The sequence below is a fragment of the Sceloporus occidentalis genome, unplaced genomic scaffold (genome assembly GCF_023333645.1).
Source record: "Sceloporus occidentalis isolate IW3139 unplaced genomic scaffold, rSceOcc1.0.p SCAF_11, whole genome shotgun sequence".
Lineage (NCBI taxonomy): Eukaryota > Metazoa > Chordata > Lepidosauria > Squamata > Phrynosomatidae > Sceloporus > Sceloporus occidentalis.
The window spans coordinates 19,020,672-19,045,846 of NW_028316991.1; the positions used below are offsets into that span (position 1 = coordinate 19,020,672).

The following is a 25,175-nucleotide window of genomic DNA, read 5'->3' on the forward strand; positions in this document are numbered from 1 at the left end:
GTCCTCTCTTAGATAAGCTTAAATGACAGGGATTTCACTTCTCCTCTGATCTCAGCTCACTTTCACGGAGCATTTAGTCGTTAGATGTCATGAAAAGAACATCGCGACCATTTTACCGAATGTGTAAACCTACTCCGAAAACTCCGACAATACCTAGAAAGCGTTGAATAATTCATGAGCTCAGACAACCATAAAAACCGAAGAACAGAACATTTAGAAATCAGTTAGAACCTTGGACGATACCGGTTAAGAAAAAAAAAAACAGCTTGAGAAAGAAGAGAGAAGATGAACAGGTCGAAAAGTCTCGGAAAACTCAAGAAAAGGATCGAAGAAGCTAAAAACAAGTGGGCCAAACTGACTAAAGTAGAATTCAGTTACAATGAAAGTGCTCGCTTGGCCACCGATGCCTTTCTGGATGAGGGTCCAGAAGCCTATCGCAAAGTTCTCAATGAAGAAGGAGAGGTAGACTTTCTTTCTGAAGCAGAAGTCAGGTATATAAAGGACAATGTCAAGGAGCCTTATTACGCCAGAGAGAACCAGACTGACAGCGATGGAGCGGAGTTGAATGGAAACCATTCAATGAAGTCTGAAAGCTATTATCCCATGAACTCAGATAAAAGCGACCTCAAAACCCCACTGCATAACTGGAGCAGCGAGGAAAAGCCCTATCTGAAGGACAAGTCAAGTGCTACTGTCTACTTCCAAACCGATAAAACCAACAACATTCGGGAAAGTATCAGGAGAAGCATACACAGGACAACCCAGGTAGGGCACACACCGTCCATTTATTTTATAGAACCATTTAGTTGCTATTTTGTATCATTTAATCATTATGCAAGAAACCAGGAAATTGTTAATATATCCGGATTGGCAAAACACAAAATATATAGATAACCCAATACTCAGGCGTGTTCAATGTTATCGTCGGAAATGGAACTTTCATTAATTTAATATAATAGAATAAATTGATTATGGCATATATATATATATATGTATCACCTGATAAAAGGTGCCATTTTATTAAAATATTTTATACATTTGTTTGGCTGGAAGAAGCACCTGGATTGTATTTGAGGTGGATATATATATATATATATATATATATATATATATATATATATATATATGCAAAGTCCATCACACTCAATAAGAACAAGCATGTTTTTGTATTTCATATTTATGTAAGGTGATGGAAATAGAAACCTAGAATCTACAGGATAAAAAAAAGACACATTTCCTGGGGGTGAATAATTACGTTTCTGAAGAATTATGCACAGAGGTCTGAAAGCTTTTGTTAAAATACTGCAAGTTTTCAAAACCGAAAAGAACATTAAGGAATTAAAGGGGGATTTGTGCGTCTGGGTTTTGCCTCCTCCTTTGCCACTTGTGGGCTCTGTGATATGATGTCATATGTCACCTATGACATAGAGCAGACATGAGCACAGAAAATGTGCAAAAAGCTTCCCGTGGCACAGATGTGATCCTTTGGACACTTTCCTGCTTTTAAATATATCAATGTGATTCATTCTGATAAGACTGGCTGTGAATTGTTATATAACACATATTGTATGCATTCATTTCCATGCAATTATCTTAAAAAAGTAGCTTTTTATGAAAAATCCTGCCCCAGATACACACAATCTCTCGGAAGAGAAATGATCTCTCTTTTCTGATGATATTTATTTCAGTTCTGGATTTTTCCAGAAATGTAACCAGTAGGTCTGAAAGTGAAGGGGTTAATGTGGTTGCACAACTCCCTTTATAGGTACATAAGTAACAATTGTTCACACATGGAGCGGAAGTGTATTAGAGCTGCATTGTTAGTCACCGCTCTGTCACTCTTTACAGTATCTGACAGGCATGAGTAGCATGCAATGTACATTACGCTCGCTCACCTGGCAGGTATAATCCAATCACTCATTGGTACGGGCATAACGCCGCGGGCACAGGGGCTACCGTGTGTCTCCACAGACAATGGCTTATGTTCGGTTGACTCAAACCCCTGTATGAATTGGTATCATTTTACATGCAGCAGATTTTGACAAATTTCTATCCTAAGTGGAAATCTCCTTGTCCTTCTTTCCTCCTCTGATGTCCTTCTTTCTTCCTCTGATGTCCTTCTTTCCTCCTCTGATGCCCCTCTTTCCTCCCCATATGCCCCTCTGTCATCCTCTGATGCCCCCTTTCCTCCCCATATGCCCCTCTTTCCTCCTCTGATGCCCCTCTTACTCCTCCTCTGATGCCCCTCTTTCCTCTTCCGATGCCCCTCTTACTCCTCCTCTGATGCCCCTCTTTTCTCTTCCGATGCCCCTCTTACCTCTCCTCTGATGCCCCTCTTTCCTCTCCTGATGCCCCTCTTTCCTCCCCTGATGTCTCTCTTTTGTAGGAGCTCAGAATGTTTGCTGGGTATGAGGGTATCACAGGATTCTACAGCCCCAAAAGCCCCAATAATGTGAATAGCATGTCACCAAGTCCAATTAAAAAGTTGCCGGAAAGTCCTACACCCCTTACAGCAAAACAACCCCTCTAAGGCTATTTGAAAAGTTGTCAGGCAGAGGGGCAGTTAAGCTCCCGCGCAGTGTACGGGTGGTAGAGTACCAGGTGGGCAATCCTCAGGTTCCTCGTTTAAAGAGACACTCCGGCCATCATGCACATTAATGATAGGGGATCGGTCTCTTTAAATCTGCCCCAATTTGCCACAGATTCCAGGTGTTTGGCTGAATGCATCTCCTGACACGTACCTGCACTCTACGTCTTGGCAAACGTCGCAGGGGGGGCGACTCCATGTCTACATTTCGTATTTTAGTTAACCCTTTGCTTTCCTTTTTTTCTACCGACTGTATGTTCCGGCTACATGTTCATTCAGAACCCTATTCACACAGCGCCTGTGTTTATAGCTCCTGGGCTTTTCTTTACATTGTTTATTTTATTGTGTAAACTCGCTAAAAACAGGTTTCCTTAGTGTATAGAACCGTACAATATGAGATTAAGAAAAAAAAGCGACAGATCAAGAACAAAATGACTATATACATTTCACCCACCGAGGCATGTGATATGATACGAGGATGACTGCATGCTGATGATCATTCTTTTAAATGCCACGTATTACACGAATGACATCACACTTTAAAAAAAAAAAAATGTTTTTAGTTAAGTATGAGGTCTTTTTACCATGTAATTTGACATTCAAAAAATTTCATTTTGTTACTATACTTCACTAGGGAACCTGATATCTTGACATTTCCAGAAGCTGCATGAAACATAATACTATCACACTAATGAAATTACAGCTATATATTTACTGTGGGAAATAAATTATCCTACCCGAGATAAAACTATATTTGAAAATTAGCTATTATTGGAGTTGTTAATATCATTATTCAATACTATGCTTAATAAAGACTTAGATTTCTCAGCTCTCAATAGGCATAGATCAGATCATTAAATACATATAATATAATAAATATTTTTATCCGCCATCTAGCCCTAAAATTATTTTTACAAAACCTGAGATATTTAATTTGCCTAATTCTTGGGAATTATAGGGTTAAATTAAACAACATTGAGATATTGCTTTAAAGGATGTACAGAAAAGTAGACCTGGAAAATGATATCCGTGTCTGGGGTAAAAAGGATAAATAACGGGTAACCCTCAAAGATCCAAAGAAACAATAATATGCCTTAATTAAAACTTAGCTGAAAGATCACCAAACAAATAAAAAGGCTCCAATCTATCTATTATTAGAATACAAATCCTAATTTTTTTATTTATTTTATTACATATCACTAGACTGCGTTAATCTTCCAGTTAGTAAAGTGTTAATAACACCTGCAATATTTTTAAACTGGTTTCTGTGCAGCAACCATTTTTTTTTAAATAAATGATTTAATAATATCTGTATGAGAAAAAAAAATATTTGTTTATATATACGGTACTTAATAATATTTAATTACAGATATCCCTTTGTAGATATATTTAATTTTATTTATTTATTAAATAAAAGCTATTTTTTTTAATATTGGTGAAATAATATCATTGTTGCTTTAAAGCATGCCTATCAATACATGGTTGGCGTTTCTGTTTGAGGACGTGACAACACATGTGCTTGTATGTTGTTAGTATGGGCTGATGGGTTGATCCCGTGCTTTTATACAGATACGCTGATACATAGCGTGTACCTATAGACATTTGTGTACCATCTGCCTCACCTGTGCCCAAAGCAGGTAGTGACTGGCTGTAATCGGCTCTAATAAGATGTATGAATGTGATTTCACAAAATAGGGTGTGCACGATGGCTACCATCCCATTAATGTTACAATGATCAATGTATATGTTACCACCTGGAATTACCCTGGATTAGGCAATTTAGGCAGGTCCTCAGCTGCTTCCAACAACCCTGTCTACCCATCTCTTGCCCTCAATGCATGAATTTCCAATGATCAAATGTCCTTTTTAGCTTTTGTACAGAGCTGTGGAATATGACAGAGCCATATCGGTCAATCAATAAAGAAAAATAAAAAAAAAGAAAACAGAAAACAGAACAAATTATCTTAAATAAGAATAGCGTGTGTTTAACCCTTGCAGTAAGATGTGTTCACAGTGGGTTATCATGCACTATAGTAAGGGTTAATGTTACATTGATTGATGGTTCAAAGTAAGCATACAAAATAGGCAAAAGAGGTTTGTTTCCCACGGCGCCAACAGAGAAACCGGGCACATATTTTTTACAGATTTGAAATTTCCAATTGATGCCACAGGCTGATCCCAAGAGCTTGTCATCCATTGCACTTCCTTTACCTTTATGAGTACAATAATGGTCAAAGTACAGGACTGAGTTTAAAAAATAGTCAAAACTTAATAGTTTACATTCAATTTAGTCCAGAATACCTCTCTTAGGGCAGGTAGACCTGTATGAGAGCACAGAACGGATCAAGCCAGAAGACAAACGATCAAATCGCTCCGTTAACATCAACTATTCCCTCTAGATTGTAAGATTGTGAGCCAAGCCTCTCCACCTAATGTATCGGTTTGTCTTAGTCTGTCAATTCTAGTCTTGTCAGACCCTTTGAATAGATGTATTGTATTAAGCGCTGTGTAAACTGTTGGGGCTATATAAATAAAAGGTAATAATAATAATAATAATAATAATAATAATTCCCTCTGATTATGTGAGTAAAGTCTAATGTAAGGCTAACGACAGGTTAAAATCAGAAGCTACTGCGGACTTCATACAGGTGCTGTGAATGGCGTTGATAAATGAGTCCCGGCCATTGCTCAGAAGTTTGGAGCTTGGTGACCTTTAGGCTCCCAGAAGATTCTGAAGCCCTCGCTGACACGTATTCTGCCTCGTGGTGTTCTCTCATTATTCTGGCTTCAGGGCAGGAGCTGTCACTCATTGTGACGTGGTCTTTTTATACTTTTTATATGTCTACATAATAAGTACTGTATCTGTTGTTTATCTAACACTATATATACTGTATATATATGTATATATTATTTTTTGGGGGGAAAACTATGTACATGCAGCACAATATTCTGAAATATTTCATAAACATATAAAAAAAAAAAATACAATTATCACTATATATCTTATATATGATGTGGGGATAGTCCAGTGGTATAATCAGTATTGCAGTATGTTTTAATAAATTTTTATTGGTATTTATTTTTATTAAAAGCTTTTGACTTAACTCATAATGTCATATATATATATATATATATATATATGTATATACTCAACTCATCTTTCCGTATTTATGTTCTTGCACATGTTTTTTATTCTCCAAGGAGTTTGGTAGTAAATTTCACAAATTTAAATTTTCTGTCTAGGTTTTGGCTATAATGATGGACGAATTCACAGATCCTGAAATATTCTGTGATATTTTAGAAGCAGCTAATAAAAGGAATATATTTGTCTACCTGCTGCTTGATGCCACCAAAATCCATCTCTTTATGGAGATGTGTGAAAAGCTTCAAGTCAGAGACATCCACCTCAAGGTATCTCATTGTATTTTCACTAAGCAAGGCGGTCAACATGTGGCAGGATAATCAGATGTCTCTGTTTTTATCTCATACCCAATCATTTATTGTCGCTGTGTATTTTCTTGCAGAATATTTGCGTGAGAAGTGTGTCTGGGGAAGTATACTGTGCAAAATCTGGCAAAAAATTTTCTGGTCAAATCCATGAAAAATTCATCATATCTGACTGGAGATGTGTTTTGTCCGGAACGTTCAGGTAGGTGTATTAAGACGTTACTTTTTCTGTCTATAACCACAGCAACTCCTGATGGTAGAACCTGTTTCTGAATATATCTTCCCTAAGTTCTTTAGGCCAAAGAACAATGATTTAGCTAAGCAGAACCTCTGGGTCTACGGGACACATGAGTGAAGGTGTTCATCCACGACCTGAGCTGTGGTTTTTCATAGTCCTTCTAAAGTATCCGTCCAGCACAATGGAACGCTAGCCTGCGACTAATAGGCTAAAGGTCCGTCAAGATTAAAAAGACTGGCCAAGCGTCTGTGCGGAGTGTTTCACACAGAAACTACCTGTAAAGCACATACAGGTTGGGTGACTGGCAGATGCCACCAGTCTCCAGGGTTAGATCTTATTCCATTTATTGTGTGAAACTAGTTTGGGTAAGAGGCCGGGGATAATTCAGGGGCCAGTTCCCCACAAAGCCTACTTCCTCAGGAGTGAAGAGGGGAGCTAGTATGTCTGACTATAGGTCCTGGCCATGAGATACCCATCTTTTATCTTATTTTCCAAAAACACATATAAGGAATATAGAGATTTTTCTCTTTTTTGCTTTTAACTTGAAATGACGTGTTTTAATGCGTGTTTACCGTTTCTTATAGTCCTTGGGGTAACAGTTAACAGACAAAACACTTTAGTTGCTGCTACTTTGTGATGTCCCTGGCGTGCTCAACTCATTCTTGTAAGAAGATCATAGAGATGTCTCATAGAATGCCATCACACCTTATTAAGGCTCAGAGTTCTTCTCTATGGTTTCTCAGTGGTGGTTTCTGTCAGAGAACACAGTATTCTGTTTGTAAAACTATTGCCGAAAGAAACGATATGCATACATAATGTCACGGACATTTATTTCGGAAGAAAAAACAATAGCACTCCTTTAAAAAAAAAGAAAAAAAACAAGACCTGAGTTGTTGGGCGTGAAAAATCCACTCCCTTTATATAACATTTATTCATAATTCCGCTCGAACCACGTACTTGCCACAAGAGTTCACAAAGAAATGCGATAACAAAGATTTTCTGATCCGCCTTCACAAAGTACAAATAACAAGCGTCACCCACATGATCGTAATAATTACATAACAGTGCGAAAGGGATGAGGATCACATCGGAACATAGAATGTGACGCCAGATGAGAAGCGTTCGGCCCATTTAGTCTGGTGGTTTTTCCTATTGTAAAGACTCAGACCTTAATCAGTTGGTCTTGTCTTAGATTCAGGAGCCATATTCCTTGACTGCTTAGACCCAAGCCACCACAACCAAGAATGGCTCAAGCCCACATCCCCACCCAAAGATAAGACGACACAGTTTGTGGGTAAGGGCATTGGCCACAGCTTTATTAAAACATCATGAACCAGCACATTGTAACCATAAACATAACCATCCTGCCAGCTGTCGTGTTACCGACAGGCAGATACCCCAAACATTACCAAGAGCTCTCGTTCTGGGTACCATCAGCCTCCGCAGAACTCGTCTCCCCCAGTCTTCTCTATACACCGGATATTCCAAGCAAAGGGACCGGCCATGACTTCCCGCTGTGACTAGAAGAAAAGAAAAAACCGACACCAGCACAGGAACAAAGATCACAACAAATACAGAAAAACAGGGGAGGGTGGGAGGGAAGCTCGTCCAGAGTGTAAAATGACTGAAGGTCAGAACAAGGTAAGTTTCCCCTTTATTCCTCCCCAGTACATTAAAGCAACAATGTTGCAACCCACATCCTGAGCCGGACCATGAACTACTGACGCCAGGCATGGGGACAGCAGTCATGTTCCCCCTTCCTGACCGTCCAGGGGGGCCCTATCCCATGCATGTTTACATTCCCTCACTATATGACAATTTATAGAATTAATATCAGGGGCATTAAACTTCAATAATTGTTATTTTTAGAGTTAGTTTATTAAAACGTCAAAATATTTGTGCTTTCTAATCTTACCTATAGAATATAATCATACATAAACTATGTGTGTCCACGTTTGGGCTTGAGCTCAATGCCAGGTTTCACAATACAGGAGAAAAGCAAGCTCAAACTCATCCTCTCATTTAGACTAATGGTCCTCAAGAGCATCCATATGGGTGTTTATAGGTGCTTTCCTTATGTTGTGGATGAGTTTAGCTCGGATGCCCGGCCATATGGCCCCAGTTCAGCTAATGCTGTGCCACCCACTGGCCTGCCCCCCAATACATGCGTGATCTGGTCTATGTAGCTCTGTTTATATAGCTGTATTATTCCATTGGTATATCTTTGTATATCTATGTTCGTATGGTTGGTCACTGTTGGGTAGGAACACTTGCTGTTGCTCCTGGGTCTTGTAAATTAGCATGGCTTTCGACGGGGTTGAGTATTGCCAAAAACATGATGGCCACATCTGGTGGAGACCGCAGTGTAGAGTTGGCACTGATTGCTTGGGTATAAAATCTGAAGTTCCCATACGTTCATAGATATACTCCAAGAGAATGTTTTCTGAAGTTATAAAGTTATGATTCAACATAATAAAACATAACTACTCAATGCGCAATAAAAGTTGTGCCCTCAAGAGGCACTTTTGGTAGCTAAAGATATAATTACATCCCAAGCAAAATCTATCAAAATTTCACATTTAATGAGTGCTTAATTATATTCAGCGGATAAGTGCTGGTGTGACGCTGTTTGGACTTGAAAAGCCCCAGACGTTCCCGGTGTGTTCGAGGCCTGGGTTTTTGGCTTATCCCAAAATATTGGGTGGTAACCGGCCCTTCGGGGATCATCCAAAGATCCTTATCTACTAATGAAGTATGTTTGAGACTCCAAGAGTGGATACATATCAGAGCTAATTAACTTCTAATATAAATTTGGGCGTATAGGAAATATAAAGTCATACTTTAATGTATATTCTGTGTTCCGAATTTTAAATATGTGATGCAAATATTCTTATTATTAGTTCATGTATATAATGCCTCAATTCTCTCTAAAAATTCCATTTTAGATTGCTGTTTTTGATTTTCTAAATTAAAGTAAAATGGCGAGGAGTCCCCATCTCACGGGGTTCATATACTGTAATTTAACTGTATTCTCTCATTTAAATAGATATTGGATTCGCATATTTTTGAACAGAATTCTTCAGATTTTGACCATAAAGCATGATAATATTCAAGTATTTTATTCCGTTAAACGATTCATTAAACTGCTTAAAGTGGCCCAAACAGAAACAATTCTGGCGCAATTAAAAAAACCACTAAATTTGGTAAGGTCGAATAGAATGATTGTTGCAGTTTAATTCAGAATGATATGATCTTTACAAACATGGTCATTTTAATCATTTTCAGATATCTTTTCTTTTGCAATATGTTGGCCGCGTCTCTGTCCCTTCTGCTCTCGCTGCAGGGCTTGGACTTGGTTTGACCTCCGTTCTTTGTTGCATAAAGCAAAGCCAACTGGTCATTATTCATAAAATGAGGAGCAAATGTCAGAGTTTTAAAGATATATTTGTAAGCTGTCAGCCTGTGCCTGGAGATATAGCTATGTTTACATAAAGCAGGTTAATTGTAAAGCATTATTCATACTCATCCATCGTTCAAAGAATTCCACTGATGTTGCGGTCCAGGGAACTTCTAGACAGCAAATAATTCATAAATGTGAGAAGATTTGGAACTCACACGCAAATTTATACATCTCTAAAGGACCTGGTGTGGGTTTTCTACAGTTGGAATGGAAAAAAATGATAGTATACCCTAATATATAGAACTGGAACATATATACCGGGGTTCAGGTAGAGTAGGAAGGCTTAGAATGTGGAATGTTCTGTGTTCTTACTTAGCATAGTCTAGATTTTCCAAATTGTGTTTGCTATTCCTACCATCGTGTTAGTGCCATTTGTACTAATATTTCGTAGGGAATGTATGCTAACGAAAGGTACGACACAGAATTACAAATACTACTTTTACCAACCCAATTATGAAACCACACAAGGCCCTAGATGAACTAAGCCTTGTGCGGAAACTTAATTTGGTTACGCCACAGGAAATGAAAAAGGAAAGCCATGCTGCCGCACAGAGCAGTCTAACTTGCCTTTGGACATGTTGAATAACAAAAGGGCAACGTGGGGAATTTGGCAAAGAGCTTCCTCTTCCTCGTTGTTTCATTTATATACCGTATTTGCTCGATTATAAGACGAGGTTTTTTCCAGAGCAAATGCTCTGAAAAATACCCCTCGTCTTATAATCAGGGTCGTCTTATAATCAGACCTCAAATAGGTCTGATTATGAGACTAAGATCCAGATCCCCCGCAGCGATGCAGAGGACCTGGATCCTCCTGTGTTAATCCCCCCCCCCAATTTACCGGTGCTTCTGAGTCCCCGGTGCTTAGTCCGGGCTGCGTGTAGAGCTCTACGCGATACAATCGCGTAGAGCTCTACACGCTTCCCGGACTAAGCACTGGGGACCCAGATGCAGGGGACCTGGATCCTCCTGTGTTAACCCCCGACCCAACTTACCGGTGCATCTGAGTCCCCGGTGCTTAGTCCGGGCTGCGTGTAGAGCTCTACGCGATTGTATCGTGTAGAGCTCTACGCTCTACACGATACAATCGCGTAGAGCTCTAAACGCTGCCCGGACTAAGCACCGGGGACTCAGAAGCACCGGTACGTTGGAGGGGGGGGCATAACACAGGAGGATGCAGGGGACCTGCATCCTCCTGTGTTATGCCCCCTCCAACGTACCGGTGCTTCTGAGTCCCCGGTGCTTAGAGCTCTACGCGATTCGCGTGGAGCTCTACATGCTGCCCGGACTAAGCACCTGGGGCTCAGATGCAGGGGACCTGGACCCTCCTGTGTTATGCGCCCCCCCCAACTCAGAAGCACCGGTAAGTTTGGAGGAGGGAGGGGGAGTGTTAAATGTGGGTTTGAGGCATTTCTGGAGGCAGAGTGCTCTGTGAAATGCCTTTTAACCCCTTTAATGCCACTCTGCCTCCTGAAATGCCTTAAACCTCCCTATATGCCACTCTTCCCCATAATATGCCTTTTAACCCTCTAAGTGCCAGAGTGGCATATAGGGTTAAAAGGCATATCATGGGGCACAGTGGCATATAGGGTTAAAAGGCATATTATGGGGCACTGTGGCATTTAGAGGGTTAAAAGGCATATCATGGGGCACAGTGGCATATAGGGGGTATAAGGCACTTCTGGGGCAGATGTGCATAACTGGGGGACAGGTTGGAAAATAGAAGGAAATAAAACCAAAATATTTTTCTCAAGCATAGCTTTTATTAAAAAAAGTGTTTAAATGAATTAACATTTACTGGTAAAACTTTTTTCCTATAGGGTCGTCTTATATTCAGGCTTTTTCTTTTTTTCCTAAATTAATATTAAGATTTGGGGGGTCGTCTTATAATCAGGGTCGTCTTATAATCGAGCAAATACGGTATATTACCTGCATTGTACAGCAGCGCATGTTGCTGACATTAAAAGTGGTACAGCCATGGTTCTTGGTTGTTGGGAAGAAAGGTCAGAGTCACTGTCAGGAGCCCCCGACCAGCAGCCTGCAGTCACTCTGTGCAGTTAGTGTGTTGGAGTCAGTGTGTATGCATGTGTACATGTGTCTAGGTGGGGATGTCGCTGGATGAGTGTCTCCTGAGTGGCTGCATACCTGTGTATATGTGTATGGAAAGATTTATTTTTAAAATGTGGTTTTCCTGGGAACTCAACTGACTGGCGATTTCTATTCCTATGCTGAATTGTGCTGTGATTGGTTTTTTGTGTGTGTGAAAAAAAAACATTTCAGAATTGTACAAAATAATAAAAGATTATCTCCCATTGGAGTCCCCTCTGGTCTATACTTTTCCAGTTTAAGGCTGACCAGCTGAAATATCCCCTGATTTTGACCTCCCTGCCAGACCCGGTTCAGCAAGGCTCTGGAAAGCCTTCCACCAGACACTACAAACACCAGCCCAGGCAGATACTGCCTCACTTGGCTCAGGGGTATTCTTTTCAAGCCCTTTTCTTGTCCTGGGAGCGAAGGAGAGCTTCCTGTCCCTTCAACCGTCTCCTTGGTTCTGAGGCTTGAGCTCAAAGACCACCAGAGATTGAAGGAGAAGGTCTGCGCAGCCACCACATCAACATCTCCACCAACACTTGCCCTCCTGTGGCCTATGTCACCTGTGGAATATGGCATCGTATCCCAAAGCCCAGCAGCAGGGATCACACAGACCACAAAGGAATTATTACATTGATTTATGGAGCACCAGTAGATACTGAGCCCTAGTGTTAGTGGAGGGGTCCATGCCGGTGGATTCACAGACCTCTATTTCCTTCGCTTTCAAGAATGAATGGGCTGTGGGCTGGGGGTGTCACTGTGGTGGAAGCTTGTTCCAGCCCCCCGTTAATAGGTGACCACGCTTATAGGAAATTTGGTTCCATTATACCCAAGGGCATATTTAAAATCTTTGTAAACCCCCCCAGCTTTATAGTCCAATTAAGTTGTCAAGAGTTGACACTCTTTGCTCCTTTCTTGGATGACAGACCTGCCGAAAACTCAGGAAAGTCGGTAAACAAGTTTTTTAGAGGCTTAAAAGAAACAGGTTTCATGCAACTGACAGATTTGCTACAAACGCAGATACGAGAGAGAGAGAGAGAGACTGTGTATGGACTGCGGTCTAATTATAGACATGTTCATGTGCTTTGATGTATAGGTATAGGGACACACAGCTATTATATGCATTGAAGTACATACGGTGGCTGGATTGTCCCTTTAAGTGTAATAGTCAATGTATTCTTTAGGGGCAAGAAGACTCTGATACCTCCTTACATTTGGAGAGAGAGGAAGGTTCTCAATTTCTACGTTCTATAATTTAAAAGAAGAGTAGGAACTTGAAGTCATCTTCAATAAGTACAGTGGGAATTTAAACATACATGGGATAGGCATACGTGCTCAAGGACTTATTAAAGTCTTGACATCAGGAATAATGGGCGGACTAGTTTGGTGGAATCGTTCTTATCTGCCATCAAATTCTATGTTTCTAACAATATATATATATATATATATATATATATATACGAGATAAAAATGTAAAGATGAGTAAACACATAACCAGGTAAACATACACATCAGATTGTTTTCCCATCACATAACCTCCTGCAGTATACAGCATTTCCGCCTATTAAAGACGCCTCTTCACAATAACCTTGGAGTTCATTTAAAACATCAAAAACATGTAAGCTGGAAAAAAAAAAAAATAAGAAAAATAAACATAATTACCCTCTGATCAGAGGCATCAAAAATAAAGCATAGTCACCCATCAGTAGAGACAGTCAGTATAATTAAAGGGAGCTTTTACATCTTATTTTGCTACCTTCTTCCAACTTTGATGAGCAGATCAATGAGACCACACGAATATACTTAATTAAGGTTTAAAGATCATCTAGATAATAAGTCCTGCTGTTTGTAGTATATGTACCAGCAGGCTGTGGGTAGATATGTATCGAGTCGGGACAAAGTGCTCATAAAATGTTTTTTTGTACATCAAATACACATTATCAAATATACTTGATTGTTCGGAACTATAAACTAAAGTTTTCTTAAATCTTTTGATACATAAAAATCCCTATTATATCTACTAAAATACTGTAATTGAAGTAGTCTCCCGTTTACGGATATGACTTTGGTAAATTCTAAGTCCTTCCTAATTTACCCTATCGATTATCTTGCTTCTGATGATTTGAGCTTTTCTATATAATATATAGAGTTGTGAGTAAACTGTAAGAGCTGTATTTAAAAAAATATTTAAACTGGTTTAATCAGTTTTATTCTGCTGGCGGTCAATTTTTGCAGACATTTCACTCTAGTTTCCAAGTAATCTTTTTAAGTTAAGTTTGTAAATATTAATATTTATTTTTTTGGAAAGTACTAAATGTTTTTTGTTTTTTTTTAAATTAATAATTTTCAAGGATTACTACAAGACAAAAATATACTAATATCTCGTATTGTGTGACATTAAAAAACAGTCATAATCATCGCAATCAGTAACATGAAGGATTTAAAAAAAAAATATATATGTATGAGAATGACCTAGAGCATATATAAGGCTTAAGCTCTATGTAGTCATTGATAACACTCTGATAGACACAAAAACTGAAAAGAAAAAAAAAAATATAAGAAAGAAAAAATAATGTAAAGTGGCCCAAAAACAGAACAAAAACTGTGAATTTAAGAGCCCCCAAAATAGTCCTAAACATAAATAGAGAATGTCTTTCTGGGGAATTCCCTGAGCAACTTGAGGATAAATAATAATAATAATAATAAATAATAATAATTATTATTATTTGTTTTATATAGCTCCATCATATGGGTAAACGGCACATAACATTACATTTACGGGGTGTTCTTAGAGGCATAGCTAGGTGCCAGGTTTAGGTATTAATTAGAATTTTATTTTTTATTATTAAATATTGGTTTTTCTGGTATGTTCTATTTATATAATTATATAATTCTTCTAATATTTTCCAAATCTGCTATTATGATTGACAGTTTTAAAAACAATGCTTTAGGTGGCAAATCGTCTTAATCCATTTTTCCAAGGAGCTCATACTGATTCATTAGAAGAAGCCTGAATACAGTATTGTTGTAACATGTCTATCTTTGGATTGTGTGTTTAGCTGTGTGTAGACAAATGTAGTCCATGTCAATTTGGGGCTTAAATGAACACCCTAGCCCTATTTGTAAGTAAAATCCATGTTGAAGTTCACCTTTTTATGGGATTTTATGAGAGTAAGAAAATTAGACTTGTGTAGTTAGGGGGAAAAGGTCACAAACCGGAAAACTCATAAACATTTTTGTGCGTTAACTGTGAAACGTAAGGGTCCTTCTACACATTCCATATATTTTGGCTAATATATCACCTCCACTCCACTGATCGGGTTCTGATAAGTAAAATTTACAATCTCAATTTTCAAAATATAATATATCTGTTATATCTTAATCATTAGATTTAAATATAATCTCAATCACTAGATTTAACCTGTTAAAATATAATATACCGTATTGGCTCGAATATAGGCCGCACTTTTTTCCCCCACTTTAAGTCTTTAAAGTGGGGGTGCGGCCTATATTCGGGGTCTAGCGGGGTTAGGATACAGATCCCCCGCAGCGGTGCAGGGGACCTGTATCCTACTCTCTGATACGCTCAGACAGATACGGCACTGTGTGCCGGCACCGGAAGTTGTGTACGCGTATTGCGTAGATGTCCCCCGCCGGCCCCGCAAGACACCCGGGAGTCTGCTCTGGTAAGTCGGGGGGGGCAGAGTGGCAGCATATCTCGGGGGGGGGGAGACAGAGTGGCAGCATATCTCGGGTGGGGAGGAGGAGGACAGTGGCAGCATATCTCGGGGGGGGGGACAGTGGCAGCATATCTTGGGGGGGGACAGAGTGGCAGCATGTTTTTTTAGGGTGCGGCCTATATACGGGGGCGGCCTATAATCGAGGCAATACGGTATTTGTTATATCTCAATCACTAGATTTAATTTTTTTTAAATATAATCTCAATCCCTAGATTTAACCTTTTATAATATAATATATCTGTTATATCTCAATCACTAGATCACTAGATTAAGATATAACAGAGATATTATATCTTAAAAAGGCAGACATGTCAAAATTATTTTTATCACCCATAGACACACTTCAGAGCTGGTGGGGTTTTTTGTTAGAAAAAATAATTACATTAATTCTGTATGAAATATTTTTTTTTGGACTCTTTTTTTATAGTGCGCCAGCAGATTCCTTAAGGCTATTGCTATAAGGGAGAATAAAAAATAAACAGTAAAATTAAGGTTGACAATATACGTTATTAACAATCGTGAACCAAATAAGACATGCTGGCCGTGCTCCCCATTTGCCTTAGTTTTGGAGGCACACAGAACGTGGTTAAGACGTCGACTACACGATTTTTATTATATAGTGTACATTTTTAATCCTTTGTTTGAACTCCGGATTTCAGATAACAAGTTGCTAACTCTTGAAACAAATTCTCAAGATCATGTTTATAATCTTTGCTGTCACTTATGTGATATACTAAGCCTTAAAAAAGAAACTCGGCCCAAAAAGGGATTATCGTGGGTTTGAGCAGGTGATAACCCCATTCACCGAATCCCATTCTTTAGAAAACTGCTTGCCCGTACAGCTCATGTTTTTTGCACTTTTTTTTTGTTCGGAATGTGATCGGTTTATAAATGTATCACTGATTTATTTATTACACTGCTGTGATTTACAGAGCCAAAGATGATTTCTTGGCACCGGTAGTTATTTATAATCAGAATTCTGGAACGTATAGTAGGAGGTTATGCCAGGGCTGGGTGTGTGACCATACAGCTGGCACTTTTATCAGAGATTTTAATATTCTCATGCTATCCATATCTACAGGTGCAGAGGGCGAATTAAGAAAACAAAATCTACTTGACTTTTGTTATGGGTGTTACAGTTAGGGTAGGGGCTGACGCTCGTCTCAAAAACACAGCATCACAAGACAGGAGAGAGAATAGGGCAGTTTTAATGGAATTTAAAAAATAATAATCTTTGGCTGTCATTGTTCATTTACGGGTCATCGGATAGATATGAGGCTATTCGTAACATAAAGTAAACTGCGAAATATATTATATATATATATATATATATATATATAATATACTGTGTATATAATATATAAAAAACAATTTTGATGCAAAGTTTTAAAATAAGTTTTATCACAATCAATGGAATGGTAAAAATATTCCATTAGTTGCATGTTTCGCCCCGGGATCTACAGCAAAGGAGCTGCCACCTTGCCTGACCTGCTGATTTAGTGGACCGAGGCCAAAAATGCATTAAGTATAACTATAAGAAACCAAGAAACGCCTTCCTTTAATGCAGAGGGCAATATTGTATTGAGAAAACGAATCCTGTAGCCATCGAGTTTAATATATCAAAGTATAGATACCAAGCCCTGGACTCTGAGATGATCAGTAAGCCTGCGCCTCGGGGCATATTAATGAAAATGCCAAAGGAGCTGTCAGTAAGATTATCCCCTGTCCTGTCATTTCTGTTCCTACTTGTTTGCAATTATCTTTTGCTTCTAGAAAATATTTTCTCCTTATTGTCCTGCATTCCTGTGCAGTTAATCAGCGTGATTGGTACATAATAACCCAGCCTCTGAAATTATTATCGGGGGGGAAGCAAATTACCTCCATGCGCAAACAAGATTTCGAACGTCTTTAGAATCTCACGTGAACATGTAACGTTTGTTGTGTTCTGCTTCCTTCGCTTTTATTTGACACTAATATATTTATAGGTGCGCCTGTGATCGGTTTGCTTTAGGGACGCCCTTATTGACACTTAAAATGTTGGGCGATAAAGTTTATTTAATACCCGCTAGTTTCTAAATGCAATAAACTTTATGTAAACAAGGCAAACAACACATCTTTTTTTATATTAAATTACCAATCTGATTTTTAAGACTACTCAACTTCCTTTTATTAATTCACAATTGTGGCCAGAAACTTTTTTATCACTTTAAATAATGTACACCTTATCAGTCTGTTTTATTAACCCATCTAATGCTACTAAAGCCTGATTGGATAATGAGTACCTCCCGCTTTTTTACTTAATAAAGTTAAATACTTTGTTTGATACATAATTCCCCAAATTTCCTATTTATTACACATGTTGTTGTGTATTTTTGTGTGCTGTACCTGATATGTGTAGAAACACAGACAATGTAATTAATAAAACTAAATTAATTATTAAATACTTTTATATCTAATGCAGTTTCTGCTATTTGATTTTAAACTAAAATTTGTTTTATGATTGGATTTTATGATTTGATTTGATTTTAGGTATGGCTATCCTGTAACTTTAATTAAGTTTGTTAATCTGGTTGCCTAACTCAGTAAAGTTAATTCAACTACCAGCTTGACCACAGCCACCACTTGACTCTTACATTAAGCTGTAAAGGAGAGGGCATAACAACGTGTTTGTTTCACCTTAACAAATTCAAGTCCTGAAGAGGTCATTGACCCAAAGCTATTTAAACTTTTTACAATGGCTAATGAAGAGATACATAGAAATTTTCCATGAGTAGATTTATAACTGTTCAAAGAAACAGCGGCCCTAGGGACCCAATCACACCGGGTCATAACTCTGAATACAGTACTGAAGTACGGCAGATTTCTCGCATCCATTAAGACAGGAAGACCTACGTGTTTCAACAAGACTGGAACTGGATAAACCTGTAGCAGCATCAGTTTGTCCTGTTAGCGAAGAAAAGTGATGTGCATCAACCTAATAATCTTCCGTTCTGCCATAGGCCTGACCTAGCTTAATGCCCCCATCTGGCCTGACCTAGCGTAATGCCCCATCTACCACCTCCTCGGCTGCCATCTTTACTGCTGAGCGTTGTGATATGATGTCATATCCCGGCCCACCGCCTGTTAACGACATGCAGCGCTTGGGACCAATAGCCTATGGCGGCTGTGCCAGGCAGGAGAGATCAGATATCTCCTGAAGTCTAATGAGTGGTGACACACCAGGTAGCTTCACCCAATAGGGAAATCTGCCCCTAGTGTGGTGGAAGATAAGCTGCTGCCCCCCCTAGGCCTAGTTGGCTTTGGGTAGACTATGTTCTTACATATGAGTTTGGAATGATCACTATATGGCCTTCTCTGTTGTTCTCAAATAGTGGAGTTCAGCACCGTTGAGTTTATCTGCAGGTTCTAGAACATGAAAATGTACACCTGGGCAAATTTCACAAGCCTCTGTCTGTGTGTTTTGTAAACGGCTTTCTCTTTTTTGTTTCTCTTTTTTCACAGTTTCACATGGCTGTCGGGGCAGGTGCATAGAAGTTTTTTGTGCAAGTTTTCCGGACAGGTGGTGGAATTGTTTGATGAAGAATTTAGACATCTCTATGGTTCATCCAAACCAGTGATGGGCTTAAAGTCTCCAGCGCCCATGGCTCCTGTATTAAAACGAGAGGATAGTGGTAAGAGCTACCAGGGGGGCTAATGAGTATTTATAAAACTACATTTCATAGAGTAATATGTACTGTGTATGTAATGTGCCTGGTGGAACCTGTACATGGCAGCTATGGGATTTAATAGGGAAAAAGTCCAGGTGTAAATGGAAGCCCAATTAACGCCCCAATCCCAAAACCTAGATGGCTCATCTCGGCATTAGACCCATGGACAACATTGACAGTTGTCAAGGGCTGACCTTAAAGTAGCAGGGGTCAGAACACCTACAGGGTAAATTGGCTGACCTGTTTACAAAATATGTGCTTTTTTTAGGAATGCAGGTCTTTTTTAGGGGAAGGTAATGTAGAACTGCAGCAAAAATGAAAACTGCTGTAAAGAAACAAGGAAGGATTGCATGCACAAGTATAGATCAAGAACCATTAATGTGCTTCCCATTCGCATATTGGGCAGATTGGAAAATGTCACAAAGCATCATCCAACAAATAAAATAATACCTATAATACCTAATGCAAAGACCATGTATTATTGTTTATAGCAGAAAACATCCTGTCCTACACCTACTGTTGATATAGAACTGTCGTTAGCTTTAGAATGGACAGCTGGGAGTTACAGATCTATCAGAGTTGATCCTCTCAAATAGCTTAAAAGCACATTTAATTGTTCAGGGTTATCTCTCAATGTCACAACGATACCGTTTTTATAACAATGTCTCATTATCAATGTGCAGCTTAGTAGAATGATTTACAATAACAGGAGGATTAGCTACTATCATCGGTTAGGAAAACATTGTAAGCTATGCAATAAGCAAAAGTCACTTCATTATATTGTAACAGTATATCCCTGCAGGGGCTCGGGTCATAAAACATAAAAGTAAAAGTATTAAATTACTTATATGTTAGAAACATAGAACTTGATGGGAGGCAAGAACCTTTCGGCACATCTAGTCTGCTCATAAAGGCTCAAACCTTAATTAGTTCTTGTCTTCAGGACAGTAATATTCCTGTCCCATACACATTTACATTCTTGTAACGAGATATTGCAGATCTTAACATAATTTTAATAATACATTTAGACTTTTCCAGGTGCACCATGTAACGGGCACATGTGAACAGTAAGCCTCTCCTCCAATTCCTTATGTTAGGGTCACACATTGTTTAACTCTATTGTTTAAAATAAAGGATTATAGTAAGAGTCACTAGAAGCCATTGGCTTTCTTACAGTAAGTACAGTATGGCAACAGTATCTTTACTTCTGTATGTAATTCCAGGTATGAGCATCATGACAGACAGCAGTACCAGGGAAAGCATGAACACCACCTCTGAACCCTTCAGCTGTTCTTCCACCACCAGCACCCCCCAGGTTTCCCAACGTCCCGCGTCCCCCGTGTCTCCCACCTATACCCCTCCTGTTCAGCAATCACCTCTGCAAAGGATGAACTCTTTCCACAGCTACTCATCCCTGAGGACTCCTCCATCTCCAACCACTTACCAGCCTAATTATTACCAAAGGAATTACACGCCAGAGACCCCTACACTATTCAATAAGAATGCTGACATATATCGATCCCTGAGGAACAGGCGTGAAGACTTTACCACCTCAAGATTTACCCAAGGATGGAGATTATACTCTAAACCAACCATGATTTAAGATCAAGACTATTTGCCTCTTATGGCAGGGATGGATAATGGGCTTCTGGTTGACTGTGAAAGGATTACAAATCCAGATGCAATTTTGGCAGGGGTTGCAGCCAAAGCTGGAATGTTGCAACTAAAGCACTTGTTATATACGCAGCAAAATGCACACCGAGTGAAAAAAATAGACATAGCACTGTTTAAAGAACAATCATTTATGTAAAATATTTGTGCATTTTGGGCTGTGACACCCAACCAGAACTACCTGTGTACCACTCAAGGGAGGTACCATGTCAATTCTGGTTCTTAAATAGTTAACTCAATGGACAATACGCCACATCCTTTTCTTTTTACTGATTTCCATATGCTTAGTGTTTTGTTTTTTTTCTCTTTAATATCCATGTTATGTTTGGATATGCTGGACAGCTATCACTTTGAGGAATAAGGGTGGCCAAAACCATCGGTTTATAACACATTATTACAGTAGACTCTAATCTGTTTGAATTAATATAAAAGGTCCACATTCTAGGGCTTATTATATGAGTCAGTATTGGTGATTTTTAAACATCATGAATAAAAATGAATAAAAGTAAAAAAACAAAAATAAAACATCTTTACTATTTTCACAATATTGTAATGGTGTAATAAGTTAAGTGGTGAGTATACTAAAATTGTATAATAAAATTGCTATGGATTCACTACTGGTCATTTCTCAATTTTCTTCTAATAAGAAAGAGAATGAAAACAAGGAACTAAGATCGCTAGTTTAATTCTACAAGTAAAAACAGAAACTACAAGGTAAAGAGACTCGGAAGTTTCGGGTATGTAACAATGAGTTGTTTACCTTCAGCTATAGGGTAAAAGGAATTTAAGACTGGTAGTTCTTGTCCTCAAATACAAATACAGTATATGCCAAAAATGGTTTCAAACAATAGCCCGGTTCTGAAAAAACTTTGCTACAGTGGAAAATTAGCAGAAGAGAGCTGGCACGTTCTGGCCTAGCGGGATGGTCCAGCTATTTGCCCCCTTGTAACCAACTTGCACACTAGCCTGTACTCTGATACACACTCACTATAACACATACACACATACTATAACACACATACACACCCTCTCTCTCTTACACTCACACTGAAACACTCATTCATTCGCACCTCACTCTCTCACACCTCACATTCTCACAGGGCCACATTTACCTTTTACAGACCTAACCCAGGGTACGGCCACCAGCTGCCCCCCCCCTCCATGCTGCCATCATTACAGCTGAGTGCGCTGTTATGATGTCATATCTTGGTTCTCCATCTTTTAAGTACATGCAGTACCAGGTATAGATGAAACATGGAGGCCTGCACAAATCTGGTTCTCTAGGTGTAAATTCGGAGTTAATGCTGGATCACATTGATGAGGGCAGCTCAAGTCGGCTTTTTCTGGCTGCTGTAGAATGCTGGGACCTGCTCTAAGTGAAATAAAGTGAAATAAAAACACACAAGAAAAACACCAATTGGAACTCCAAAGTAAAGAGGTAAGTTAATGTCCTTTATTCATGTCCTTGGACAGTAGATACAGGAGCAAAAGGAGAACCTGATAGGACCAGGATAAGTGCTTGACGCGTTTCGCACTATTCGTACTTATTCCAAAGCAGCCTGGATGATAAGAAAGCAGATTCTCTTATAAAGAAGGGTAAGCTACAGGTGAAATATATATTTATAAAAACGTGGCTGTAAACGTCATGTTCGGAGGTAACAGAGAACGTCAGTAGGTAAAAACACAACTAAATGTGTAACCCCTTAATTCCCCCGTCCACAGCGCTAATAAATATATCACAACAAGAATTAAAAAAAGTCCATGTAATCAAAAGGACATACTGCATTAAGCAAACCAAGAAATAATAATAAAGTATCTCAAATAAACAAATATAAAACAATAAAGAGCATATATAGAGTTACCCTATGTATGGATTCTCAGCCCTATGTGTACAGTAGATGAATGCATAAATTCTCGTCTTTGTGTAGACTTGAAAAAGAACTCAAAGTAGAAATAAATGTTAGTTATTGCAGATAGAACCTAAATGCAATACTCCCACAGAACGTTAATACAAAAAGCTATCCAATCAGGGCATGGTGCATATCTTGTGTCAACCAGCATGACATGACATATCACATTGAGAATTAAGTCCCTGAGGGATACGTGCGGCTAAATTTAAAATCCTGACGTTGACTGAGGCATGTTAACACGCCAATACCTCTGGGAGAGCTACAAATCCTCTCTATACCCATAAGTGAAGAGAATCTCACATTACCATTATTGCAGGCTGGAAAAAAGTCTCCCATTTGGAGAGTTTCTGTAAGAAGTTTTGCCCATTCATCCCGTAGAGCATTTGTGAGGTCAGGAACTACATGGACGATGCTCTGCTTCCAAGTTTGTGGGAACAGTTTGGGGAAGACCCTTTTCTATTCCAGCCCGACTGTGCCCCAGCGCACCAAGCAAGCTCCATAAAGACATGGTTGGATATGTTTGGTGTGGAAGAACTTGACCGTCCGCACAGAGCCTCAACCTGACCTCAACCCCGTCGAACACCTTTGGGAATTTTATTATTATTATACTTCATTTATAAGGTGCCAACAGATTCCGCAGCGCTGTACAAGGTAAAAAATTTACAGATAACGACAAGTACAAAATGACAAGCAATTGACATACAGATACAAGCGGAATGGAGGGAAGGACTGGAATGCTGATTTCGAGTCAGTCCAACATTAGTGCCTGACCTCAAAAATGCTCTACTGGATGAATGAGCAAAACTTCCCACAAAAACTCTCCAAAATCTTGTGGAAAGCCTTCCTAGAAGAGTTTTTAGTGTTGTTATTATTATTTATTGTTTTATATGGCGCCATCAAATTCCATAGCGCTGTACATTGGGTAGACAGGACATACCAAGTAGTATATAACATAACAATTTGACTTACAGAGACAACAGGTGAGGAGGGCCCGGCTCAAACGAGCTCACACTTCCATAATCCTAATTTCTTTAAAAAGTCATTAGACAAAAAGGTATGAATCAAATATTTATAACATCCTTTGGATTATAGCTTCAGTATATAAATTGAAAACCTCATGGTTTATAATATGTAACATACCATAAGATGTTCAACGCATATGGTGAGCAAAACAAGCCATAATCCAAAGGATGTTATAAATTTTTGATGTGTTCCTTTTTGTCTGATGGCTTTTTAAAGGGATAACGATTATAGAAGTGTGAATTTTAAATATGTGTTATTAAATTAACCTGTATATTGAATTGGATCCCTATCTACTAAGACAGGCAATCATAGTGGTTCAGCATGATTACACAGCAAGCCAGACAAAGACGGAGGTACAGCATAACTCCCATTACAATATGCTGAGCCCGGCACTTATTAGAGTACACCATAATGCCCATCACTATATACTAAGCCAGACACTGAAGGTGGAACAATATAACTCTCATCACAATCTCTCACACACTTACTGTGTCTTACTCAATGTCTCCCTACCTTTCTCGTGTCCCTGTCTCTCTTCCTGCAGCTCCTCTCCTGTCTTCGTTCACATTGACAAGGCCTTCCGGTCCAGCAGTGGGCCCACTTAGCATGAGTAGCTGGCACGCATCGTGAGGGAGCAGGATACAGAGGTCTGTATGAATGGACATTGCCCTGCTTTGTTTTTGGGCTGGTTAGAGGGAGACCAATTATCTCCCCAACCGCTACTGCTTCTCCAGCGGTGGCCAGTATAATCCCTCTTTGGAAGAGCCCACACCCGGGGTCGGCCATGGTGGCATCCCCTGGTCCCTGTAGGTACACCAATGATTGAGGGGCAATTGCCTGGTATGTTCCTGTGTGGACAGAAAGTGTGCAAATGTATTAGGTTTGTTACCAAGACTGATACATTTTTCACCCTGCAAAAATGATAATGTGAGATTCTTTTCCTTTATGGGTATAGAGAGGGTTTGTAGCTCCCCCAGAGGCTGTGGCGTGTTAACGCTCCTTAGTCAACATCAGGTATTTTTGGATTTTTAGTCTAGGCGCACGTATCCCTCTGGGACTTAATTCTCAATACGATGTGTCATATCATATTGGTTGAGGCAAGATATGGCTACATGGTGTTTCCAGCAACATTTTTATTAATATGTTTTTTCATCTGTAAGGCTGCTTTGCAATAAACACATATAGTGCGAAACGCGTCAAGCGTTTAGCTTGGTCCTCTCACGCTCTACCGACCAAGCACGTGAAAAAAGGCTATTTTGATTTTATATGGGCATCGACTTATCTCTTTACTCCAGAATTTATTC

At 39.1% G+C, this 25,175-nt stretch overlaps 1 protein-coding gene across 1 annotated transcript; it reads left to right on the forward strand.

Annotated features, from left to right (window-relative positions):
• Positions 1 to 285: 285 nt before the first annotated feature.
• LOC149305662 (scaffolding CK1 anchoring protein A.L-like) lies at positions 286 to 20,870 on the forward strand. The gene is made up of 5 exons (XM_089477277.1): positions 286 to 765; positions 5,831 to 5,998; positions 6,112 to 6,236; positions 19,062 to 19,231; positions 20,491 to 20,870. Exons 1-5 carry the CDS (start codon positions 286 to 288, stop codon positions 20,868 to 20,870), a joined length of 1,323 nt encoding a protein of 440 aa, XP_089333403.1.
• The last annotated feature ends 4,305 nt before the right edge of the window (positions 20,871 to 25,175 follow it).